We start from the raw sequence: 10859 nt of genomic DNA on the forward strand, positions 1-10859 counted from the left end.
TGTACAAGTTAATGGAGAATTGGCTGGCTACTTTGGTATTATGAGAGGACTACGTCAAGTCTGCTCCCTCAGTCCCTATCTATTTGTTATCAGTATGAATGTTTTATCCCGCAAATTAGACATGGCAGCGGGTAACAGAGTTTTTGGTTTTCATCCCAACTTTCAACATTTGCAACTCACACATCTATGTTTTGCAGACGATTTGATGGTATTTGTTAGAGGAGACAATACATCAATCCAAGTTCCATTGGGGGTATTTGATGTTTTTGCCACTCACTCTGGTCTACGAATCAGTCTTGAGAAATCAACTTTATATATGGCGGGTGTCTCTCAGGTACACATGCAAGAGATTCTCCAACAATTTCCATTTGAATATGGCTCCTTCCCGGTTCGCTATCTCGGCTTACCGCTTTTACCAAAACGAATGGCATCAGCAGATTACCAACCCCTTTTGGAGAGAGTACTTTACAGATAAGTTCTTGGACTGCTAGGATGCTTTCTTTTGCAGGGAGGCTCCAGCTCATTAGCTCTGTAATATTTAGTCTCACTAATTTCTGGATTTCTGCTATTCGTCTACCAAAGGCTTGTATCCACGAAATAGATAAATTGTGTTCTGCTTTCTTGTGGTCTGGTCCTGCTTTGAATGTAAAGAAAGCAAAAGTCGCTTGGTCGGAAGTCTGTCTTCCAAAGAGTGAAGGTGGTCTGGGACTCCGCTCTCTTGAAGAAGCTAACAAGTTGAGTGTCCTCAAACTGATTTGGAGACTTTTATCTGCCAAGGGTTCATTATGGGTTGACTGGGTGAAAAGATATCTCATTCGCAGTGGCTCTCTATGGGCGGAAAAGGAAAGTAAAGCAATTGGATCATGGATTTGTAAGAAACTACTGAAATACAGAGACATAACAAAACAGTTTCACAAGGTAGAGGTGAAGAATTGGGAATCTACCACTTTCTAGTTTGATAACTGGAGCTCTTTGGGTTGTCTTTATGAGAAGCTTGGTGATAGAGGTAGTATTGCGTTAGGAATACCTTTGGCTAGTAAAATGGCTGAAGTAATAAACATGAATAGATGGTGCAGACATTGACAGGCTCTTCTTTCCTTGGTCGAGGAGGAAATCCAAAAACAAAAAAGAAATCGCAGGTTTGGTGATCAGGATATAGCTCTGTGGAAGGGAAAGAATCATAGCTATCACAAGCAGTTTAAAACGAAGTATACCTAGGTGAACACTCGCATGGCACATCAAACAATGGCAGGTTATCGATCGATATGGTTCACTCATGCAACTCCTAAGTATACCTTTGTCACATGGTTGATGGTCAAGAACCGCCTTGCAACAGGGGAAAGAATGATAAACTGGAACGCTCAGGTTAACACGAGCTGTGTGTTCTTCAAAAATCCGATGGAGACAAGAGAACATTTATTCTTTCTATGCCCTTTTTCGCAGCAGGTATGAAAGACGCTGGTGCACAGGCTTCTCTCTGACAAGTTTACCATACACTGGGAAGAGATCATGCCTCTGATTGTTGGGTTACACTTTTCAGAAAACAATACACTCGCTTTGGAGAGAGAGAAATGACAGACGCCATGGTGAACATCCTTCAACAATGGAGAGGCTGGTGAAGCTCATAGACAATAATGTTCGCAACAGATTGAGCACAATTGCGGAGAAGGAGGACCTAGTATTCAAGCTTGGTTTGCAGTAAGATTTTACTAGATTATGACCTTCTAAAACAATGTTTTTAAAACAGTTTGCATTAGCTTTGTAAAACTTTTATTTTCTTTTGAATATAATTTAACATTAGATTCAAAAAAAAAAAAAAAAAACAAAGTGGCTCATTACATGTCGTATAGTCAACCCTCACCCAAATTAGTAAAAGTTTGAAACTTGAATTTATCTAGCTATATTTTTGATTCCGTAATTTTATCTAAAATTTATGTTCTCCTTTTTTTTGGAAAATATTTTGAGTATACTGTTTTTATCATTTGAACCCATTTTAGTTGACATATACTATTTCTTGTTCTAATACAATAAAATAGACTGGACTTTAATCAAAATTTACTTATGGTTTATGAAGGTATATGTACTTAGTAAATTAAATTACTTCAAACAACCCTGATAAAACATTTATTCGGTAAAATAATAAATCTTTTTAGGTAAAAACCCTTTTAGGTCAAACTTTTTTTATATAATATTACCACAAAATTGAGTTAGCCATTCATTTAGGGTGTTTTGTCAATATTTTAGTGTATATGTAGAATATCACAACCAATGTCAAAGATAAACATGAACATTATCATTATCAGCTGAAAAATATATGACGTAGTCAATCGTAATAATCAAACACAGCTCATATTTGTTTGAAAATGCTAAAATAATTTTGCTATATATATATATATATATTCTAAAGTAATCAAAATATTTCTCACAGATTATTTAAGGGTGTTTAATCCTGTCAAGTAAACGGTATTATAATTTTATTACTGTGGGTAAAGCTGGAGTATCAAGTACTCATTTTTTAATATCCATTCTACTACGCGATTCATTATTCGATCCATAAATATTCGCTTTTTAATGTTTATAATATTACCAATATATTAAAAATATATCTTAAAATATTTATGAAAAATTTTGAAACATAAAATTATAAGTTTTTACGGCACTTGAGAAGAAACCATATAAAATGTTTTAAATTCATAAAACAAAAAGATAATAACGATCGTGGACTATACCATTGATAGTATAGAATCCGTTTAAACAATTAATCCTTTTTGGGAATATTAACAAGTACAGCATACTTCTATAGATTTTTATGCAAAAGATATCAAATTATTGTAAAAGTCCAAAAACATAAACGAACCAAAACACATGAAAAAAACGTTTTGGAAAGTAGTAAAATGTATGGAGCCAAATGTTTTAATTTGCGTAGAGCCTACAGGTACAAATAATTCAGTTTTGGTCTATATAAAGGATCGAAACTAATTCGTACAACTCACAACTTGTGCAAAAGAGAATTTAGTAATACAAACTTCTCTAGTATCGCTCAGTTACCCCTTGTACAAAGGTATTATATCTTCATATATCATACTCTTATTTCCTGTGAAGAATTTTAATTCAGTAAATATATTTCATACATGGTTCTCTTCCATCAAAACAAGTAACATAAGACAGACCCTGTAACAAACGTAAACTTATTGTGTGTGTTTATTTAAGAAAGAATCAACGGTACTCTTCCGCGAACGGCAATGGAGAAGAGTCTCCAACGATGTGTTCTCCTCGTGACCTTGACTCTCTTCTGCTTCTCCATTCCAGTTTCACTTTCTGTTCCATTCGTTGTGTTTCACGGTGAGTATAACAATCCTTAATTCTTGCTCCTCTCTTTTTCAGGAAGTAAACTAATGGGTTTTATTAATGAAACAGGGTTTTTAGGTGCATGCTCCGACAACAAAGTGAGCAACTTAACAAAGTCCCTTCGCAACCTCTCCGGCTACCCTGGATCTTGCGTGTAACTGACTCAACTTCTTCTTCTTATTGTTTCATCCTAATATTGCAAAATGGTTTACCGCTGTTTGTCTCTATGTGTCATCTCATAGGGAAATAGGAAATGGACAGGTAGATTCCTTATTAATGCCTCTTAGGCAACAAGCGAGTATAGCTTGTGAGAAAATCAGACAGATGCCAGAGCTGAGTGAAGGTTACAACATTGTTGCAGAGTCTCAAGGAAACATGGTCGCTAGAGGCCTAATCGAGTTCTGCGACAATGCTCCTCCAGTCTTCAACTATGTATCTTTAGGAGGTCCTCACGCTGGCGTGGCTGTAGTCCCCAACTGTACTGTGAGTTCTCTTTGTACATTTTCTACTTTTCTGAGTGTCTTAATCACATTTACAACCACAATAACAACAACAATGAGGTTTCTCTGTTTACAGGAATCATTTTGCTCGGTCCTCAAGGCACTGTTTCCATTTGTCTACAACGACCTCGTTCAAGTAAACCTTCCCTAATTCATCTTCTCTAATCAAGACTTAAACCTTCAACCATGATCAATTAATAATGACTCTGCAGGATCATGCTGGTCCAAGTGGTTTTGTCAAAGTCCCTACTGTAAACTCAATACCCTTCTCTTTCTAATCCTCAAATCATTTTCAATTATATGAAATACTTAATCGATAATATGTTATATGGTTTACAGAAAATAACAGAGTATTTGGAACACTCCAAGTATTTGCCAAAGCTCAACAACGAGAGACCTGCCGAGAAGAACTCTACTTTTAAAGAACGTTTCACTAGCTTGAAAAACTTGGTTCTCATCATGGTACTGACTCTCTTCTTGAGACCAATGATCCACCACAAATCTTGAACAACATTGTCACTATTTTTTTTTTTTCCGTTTCCTAAACAGTTCCAAAAGGATACAGTGTTGATTCCAAGAGAAACTTCTTGGTTTGGATATTACCCGGATGGAGCTTTCTCGCCTGTTTTGCCTCATCAAAAGGTTGAACCGGATCATCTCCCGAGTTCAATTTCTTTACCACTAGTTTCTAACTAACAAACTAACTCTATATTCTTTCTGCAGACAAAGCTATACACTGAAGACTGGATTGGTCTGAAAACTTTGGATGATGCTGGAAAAGTGAAGTTTCTTAGTGTCCCTGGCGGACACATCGAAATAACGGAAGAAGAGCTTTTAAAATACGTTGTGCCTTACCTCCAGAACGACTCTACGTTATCTTCTGACCACGAGGCAATGTAGACATTTCCATCTTGAACACATGAATAAAAAAGGCCTCATCTATCCTAAAATAAGGTCTCTATATCAATGTAAAACATCATCATCTATATGTATTATTCAAATAAAAAATAAATGCGTCATCATTTATCAAAAGATGGTCAACTTTATCCAAATTAATATCAATCTCGTATAAGTTAGAGGCTACTCGACTAGTGCTTTTTAACTATTTTAAACATGAAAGAAAAAAAAATCAAGAAAGCATTGTGATCTGTTTCTCAGGAAATGTCAAAAGTATTTGGAACACTCTCAAGTATCTGCCTAAGCTTAACAACGAGTTACCTCTCTTTTAGAGGAACCCCACTTTTAAAGACTGGTTCACCAGCTTGTACAACTTGGTTCTCGTCATGCATGGTGCCTCTCTTTCTTAAACAACGAAAATCTTGAACAACATTGTTCATTAGCCTCATGTAATTTGTTTTCTTCATTTCCTAAACAGTACTTCAAGGGTGACACTGTAGTGATTCCTAAAGAAAGTTCTTGGTTAGGATATTACCCATCTCCGCATCCATGAATGAGACCTTTTCATTGATATGCTCTCTTTGAATCAATATTAAAAGTGATCAAGAACTTAAGTGATAAACAAAAACACAAGCGTCATCATGTAAAATGCTAGCTAGAGGCTACTTATTCTCACTTTTTAACTATACACGGAATTCTAGAAAACTCAATATTAAAACTCGATCATGTTGATGAGATGAGGAAACTATACCTGAATACGTCAACCAATCTCTTCAAGGCTTCAGTAGCATGAGAAAAACGTTCAACCTGATTCTCTTTTCAGGAATCAATCTAGTTCATGACCTCGCAAAGTCTCTTATAGTATATCCAAATCTGATCAATTTAATCACTATGCCCATAGTGGTTATGTCAAGATCCCTGGTGTAAGTTAGTTACTTTAACCAATTAAGTCAAAATCGATTCGGGTTTTCAACACAATGGTTTGCTTTTCTAATGAAATGTCTAAAGTATTTGGGACATTCAAAGTTATCTACCAAAGCTTAACAACTAGAGACCTGACGAAAGAACACCTTGAAATACCGATTTCACCAACTAAACATGACTTAGTTTTTGTCATGGTATTGTAGTATCTTCTTTCTTTATATTCAGATACCGAAAATCATGTTTTTTCTTAGCTCATCATTGTCATGTTTTTTCTTCTTATCAATTCCTAATCAGTTCTAGAACGATACAACAGTGCGCCCTAGAAACTTCTTGGTTTGGATATTGTTAGGCCTTATGCTCAGCTACATGAACATCATGCCCCTGGTTTTGAGCATCTGAATGAGCTCCACGATTGTCGTCCTCAACTCTCAACCGATGGATGAGATCATCAAGAGACATTGCCTTACGCTTGAAGTTAAGGTAATGCTTGAAATTCGACCAGCCTGGTGGTAGCTTCTCGATCAAGCAATTCGTTTTGAAGACATTGCAGATCGACATCCCTTCCAAATCGATCTCCTGAAAGATGCGTTGAAGAGCCTCCACTTGTTCCATAATTGGTTTGGAATCCACCATCTCGAAGTTCAGGAACTTCGTTGTTGAGAATTTCTGCATCCCAGACTCATCAGTCTTGTACTTGGTCTCCAAAGCTAGCCACAATGCTTTTGAAGTCTTGTACATACTGTAGAGGTCATACAGATCATTGACCAAACGGTTCAGAATCTAACCTTTGCAACAATAGTCTCCTTGAGCCCAACTATCCATACTTCCAACCACATACACATCAGTGTCACCTTGTGGAAGCGTTGGTGGATCCTCTGTGAGGTACCTTTCCATGTTCATGCTGGCCAAGTAGTAACGCATCTTGTTTTGCCACGTTTTGAACCCAGCTTTGCCATCGAACTTATCTGGCATCATCCCTTGGGAAGCCGAAGGTGGTATCCCCATGTGGTTTGATCCATTACCAAACAGATTTCAGCGCACGGTTTCCATACCCGAATCGGTAAGCTTCGTGTTTTCAAGTTCTTTAGCAAGACGTAAAGCCAACTCTGCAGGAGTTTCAACAGGGGTTGCAGGAACCCTAGCACCGTCAACGTTGTTGGTGTTGTCTCCAGACATTTTTCTGTTTCACAATAAACAGATCTGATTAATATATTAATCAAACAATTCAAGTAATTAAATTACACTGAATTAGTTTTGCAAACTCACTTAACAAGCGTTCGCAGAAACTTGTTTCACAAACTCACTCAATTAAGATCGTTCGTGGAAACCAGAAAGAGTAGAGAAGAAAGAATTAAAGTAAAAGCGTTCTTCAAAAAACTTTCCGCGTAAGCACCGAAAGATGAAAGCAGAAACAGTTTTTCAGAAGATTTTAAAATCGTTTTTAAAATAAAAAATTCGAAAAAATCTCAATCCGTTTAAAGCGATAAGCAGTAAGCGGATTTATTGAATTAAGACTGTTAGGAGCGCAAAAATCGAATTGAGAAAATATGCGAATTATATTTAAATTAACGAAATCAGAAAAAAATTACAACAACATAATATAAAGCATAAAATAAATCACAGAGGCAAGATATGATATCTCTTTCCTTAATTCAATAAATCGGCCGTAAGTGCTTTCGGACAATCACGATTTATGAATCCCAGGATACAACTAGCACACCAGTAATAGAACTCAAACGAACATATCTACGTTATACTCTCGAGACTACTAAACTAAGAACTTACTTAGACTAAGCAAGGGAGAGGGAGAGAGATCTTCAGAGGAAGGAGTGTTTGTGTTTTTGTGTGTGAAAAATAATGAGAGGTTGTGCCTCTATATATAGTGGAAGGAGGGAGGTCTCAAGAAAATATTCAGTGAATATTCTCGGAGTGCTGCCTAAGTTGCTTGGAGTTCACACTAAGTCTTTCCAAAAAATTAAATGGGTCTAAAGCTTTCCAAAAAACTCAAAAGCCCACGGCCTACGTCCACGCCCAGCCTGGCCCGCGTCCGTGCTCGCCCAGCCTGGTTCGGTTCGGTTCGCGTGTGGGAATCTTCCCACTTCCATCTACACACTTTTGAAACTAGAAAAGTGTGAAACTATATATATGTGAGTGAAATATCAGTCATATTTCCGATGTGGGATATTTTCCAAACCATCCCAAGTAGCTTACTTCACACTCTTACTTCTCATTCAAATCAACTCCGTTTTGGATGTATGAATATACCATCTTGTAGTACTCGTTACCAGCTTTCCATTGAACTATCGACCCGACAATTCCGATCAGCCATTTGGCCGAAATTTGGCCGGAAAGTTGCCGGAAAGTCATTGTCCCAAAACCTGCAATTTTCTAAAACTTGTTTCTGAAAATTCAGTTCCAACAGATATTATCTAGAAGAAGGTTTCCATACTGTTTTCTCATTAATCATTTTTCTTTCAAAAATCTAAATATTCACCAGACTATGAGGACTGGATAGGTCCGTGAAACATTGGATGTTCCCGTAAAAGTCGTGAGGGTTGTGAAACACGTTTTGTTCCGTAGTTGATGCAAAGTTGGTCCGTGACTTAGTCATGTTACGTTGGACCCCCTTTGTCATTTTGTGACAGGTATTAATAGAAACTACCTAGTATCAATTCTTAATTCAAAGTAAAACCATGTTACTGAACGAATAAAAGTTTCATCATTTATTAAAAGATAGCCAATTTTATCCAAATTTCTCTAAATTTCAATTTTTTCATCAGCATCCATCCATCAGAAACCGAATAATTATATGTACATTATCACCCGACAAAAAGCTATATAGACATAACTGGATATGTGGTGAACAAAAAAAAAAAAAAAAAAAAAAAAAAAAAAAAAAGACATAACTGGATAGGTCTGAAAACCCGAAAATGTCAAGTTCCGAGTTTTGAGACACCTTGTTCCTTACTTCTTTAAACGTATTGCAACTACGTAGGGTCAATTATTAATTCAAAGCAAAGCCAAAAATTAAGTTGACAATCATTGGTTTTTAAAATTTATTGTTGAAATCACTTACAATTATTTAATTATATCTAAACCCTAGTTAAAATTGGATTTGATATGTTTAGTGATTTATTGTTGGATTTCAAAACCCGATAAATTTTGGTATTCAAAATTCAAAAAGCACATGTTGGATTTCTAAATGTCATCCAATACAATTTTATAAATAAATCAAAATGTGGATAAAGCTCTTCCAAGTACTCCAATGTTTGATTTGTCGTTATAAAAGAAATAACAAAAGTTATAAATAGAGAGTATAGAACCGGTTTAAACAGATCATCTTTCTTTAACATATTTTACAAGTACAGTATACGGTAATTTTGTTGATATTTTTGCAAATCCCCTTTATAATAATAAAAGGAAAGTACACATGATTGTTTTGTAGACTATATAATTTTAATAAGTTGGTTACAAATAGGTTATACATTAATAATAGATTAATTGATTAAAAATAGATTATACCGAAAATCTTAAAGATAATATTCTAAAGAATCATATTATCTAACTTACCATATTAATTTTCTTTATTAAATTATTCATCAAATAAAATCTTTTGATATCTAACTTAACATATTAATTTGTTAATTATCATTATACTTTACCTCTCATTTTTATATATGAGTCTATTTTGTGAAACAAATAAATTATCATATTATTTATTATAATTAAAAAATAGTTTTATTTCCGGATATACCATAAGTTGAATTTTTAAAAACAATAAATTGTTCAATCTATAAAATATTCAAGCTTTAGTAATATTATTCTTTAAAAATAATATCTATTGAATGAAAAATTTTACTGAGTAACAGGTCAAAATTTAAATATTTAAATTTAAAGTAACATGCCAAAATTTAAATATTTAAAATTTAAATTTACAAAATTATGTCTTATAATATTTTGTTGTAGAATATACATTGTTGAATATTTAAAGTAACATGTCATGATGTAGAATATACATTGTTGAAATAACTTCAAATATATAAACTAATATAACATATTAAAATTTTATTTGAAAATATAAAATATACAAAATTTTGTATAAAATAAAATTTAACTAGTGTTATAGCACGTGTACTTATCTAGAATCATTAACAATATAAAACTTACAAAATAGGTGTTTTTTTCAAGCCATCATATTTAGCATGTGATTTTATTGCATAATATTTTATCCAAATTTTTTAAAAAAGCAGTCACATAAATTATATTTTATATAAAAATTACAATATAAATAAAATGAATAGCACGGGTTTTAATCTAGTCTAATATATTAAAGGAGTAGTCAAGATGGCTCACGTTCACTCTCACAAAAGTTGACCTCTCTTACTTTTAATGAAATTTGTCCTTAAAATAATTTTCGACAAGTTTTTCTCGCCTATTTGAATTGCATAAAAGCACCATATTCATTCTCAGACTTAGGATTACTCTTTTGAGATTCAAATCTGGATCTTTTTGCCATTTTTCTAAGTTTTATTTTTTTATTAAAAAAACAAAAATTAAAAATTAAAAAGGGAGACTTGCAAAATTAGGCCCCTAACTTGAGTCAATTGCAATATTAGACCCCTATTTTTCTCTCTCCAACATTTGCCACTTTCTCTCTATTAAATCCTTGTCCATTCATTGTATTCACAAAATTGCCATTATTTCTGATTTATTTGAATTTCTTGCGAAAATGTTTATGATATTCATATCGTCATCTTCTTTTTATATTTACCGTTGTACCACTGCCATCAATTTTCCAACAACCATGAACAACCAAATTTGAAGCTCTTAAAGCTTCAACAACCTTAATTTGTAAGCTTAAATAACACTCAATGCTATGAGAACTTCATTTTCTTCCATCTCCTCTCCATTTTAATCCAAGAAAATTTTCTAGTCCATTTATCTTGTTATATATCATGATTCTTGGATAGTGATTAAGTTGGCGCTGGGTTTCTTCCGTGGTGACTTAAGACGACGTTGTCGGTGTTTGACATTGCGAACAACCACCGTAAGGTTATTTTCTTGTAGATTTCGTGATTTTCCTTGTGTTTTGTCGAAATTAGACTTCATTTGTTAGTCCAACCGTCATAATATCATGTAAAGTCTACTATGTGGTCATTTTTGCAATTTAAAATTTATCGAGTTTTGAGC

General features: G+C 34.2%; 3 protein-coding genes across 4 annotated transcripts; 2 read left to right on the plus strand and 1 right to left on the minus strand.

The window, feature by feature from the left end:
* Positions 1–1245: 1245 nt before the first annotated feature.
* Positions 1246–1702, plus strand: LOC147933927 (uncharacterized). Its single transcript, XM_087472390.1, has 2 exons — positions 1246–1446; positions 1541–1702. Exons 1-2 carry the CDS (start codon positions 1246–1248, stop codon positions 1700–1702), a joined length of 363 nt encoding a protein of 120 aa, XP_087328516.1.
* Positions 1703–2956: 1254 nt separating this feature from the next.
* On the plus strand, positions 2957–4880 carry LOC104723350 (uncharacterized). Of its 2 annotated transcripts, none has more exons than XM_010441697.2 (9): positions 2957–3061; positions 3211–3342; positions 3418–3502; positions 3591–3831; positions 3925–3984; positions 4061–4099; positions 4188–4310; positions 4398–4490; positions 4572–4880. In XM_010441697.2, exons 2-9 carry the CDS (start codon positions 3243–3245, stop codon positions 4746–4748), a joined length of 918 nt encoding a protein of 305 aa, XP_010439999.1. In that variant the 5' UTR covers positions 2957–3061; positions 3211–3242; the 3' UTR covers positions 4749–4880. The 2 variants fall into 2 exon arrangements, with proteins under 2 accessions (XP_010439999.1, XP_019087962.1); XM_019232417.2 differs by having other exon boundaries at positions 2995–3061; positions 3215–3342.
* Positions 4881–6014: 1134 nt separating this feature from the next.
* LOC104727963 (uncharacterized) lies at positions 6015–6674 on the minus strand. Its single transcript, XM_087472391.1, has 2 exons — positions 6508–6674; positions 6015–6408 (listed from the first exon to the last, which is right to left on the minus strand). Exons 1-2 carry the CDS (start codon positions 6672–6674, stop codon positions 6015–6017), a joined length of 561 nt encoding a protein of 186 aa, XP_087328517.1.
* Between the last annotated feature and the right edge of the window lie 4185 nt (positions 6675–10859).

Source organism: Camelina sativa, chromosome 11 (assembly GCF_030686135.1).
Source record: "Camelina sativa cultivar CO46 ecotype springtype chromosome 11, ASM3068613v1".
NCBI classification, from domain to species: Eukaryota; Viridiplantae; Streptophyta; class Magnoliopsida; order Brassicales; family Brassicaceae; genus Camelina; species Camelina sativa.

What these genes read in the sequence shown, in the direction of transcription:
- LOC147933927 (XM_087472390.1), top strand. Translation starts at nt 1,246, where the DNA reads ATGGCAGGTTATCGATCGATATGGTTCACTCATGCAACTCCTAAGTAT. An exon ending in TATGCCCTTTTTCGCAGCAG is followed by an intron (nt 1,447 to 1,540) that starts GTATGAAAGACG and finishes TACACTTTTCAG; the next exon opens with AAAACAATACACTCGCTTTG.
- LOC104723350 (XM_010441697.2), top strand. Translation starts at nt 3,243, where the DNA reads ATGGAGAAGAGTCTCCAACGATGTGTTCTCCTCGTGACCTTGACTCTC. An exon ending in GGCTACCCTGGATCTTGCGT is followed by an intron (nt 3,503 to 3,590) that starts GTAACTGACTCA and finishes GTCATCTCATAG; the next exon opens with GGAAATAGGAAATGGACAGG. An exon ending in CTGTAGTCCCCAACTGTACT is followed by an intron (nt 3,832 to 3,924) that starts GTGAGTTCTCTT and finishes CTCTGTTTACAG; the next exon opens with GAATCATTTTGCTCGGTCCT.
- LOC104727963 (XM_087472391.1), bottom strand. Translation starts at nt 6,674, where the DNA reads ATGGGGATACCACCTTCGGCTTCCCAAGGGATGATGCCAGATAAGTTC. An exon ending in CCACAAGGTGACACTGATGT is followed by an intron (nt 6,409 to 6,507) that starts GTATGTGGTTGG and finishes TGACCTCTACAG; the next exon opens with TATGTACAAGACTTCAAAAG.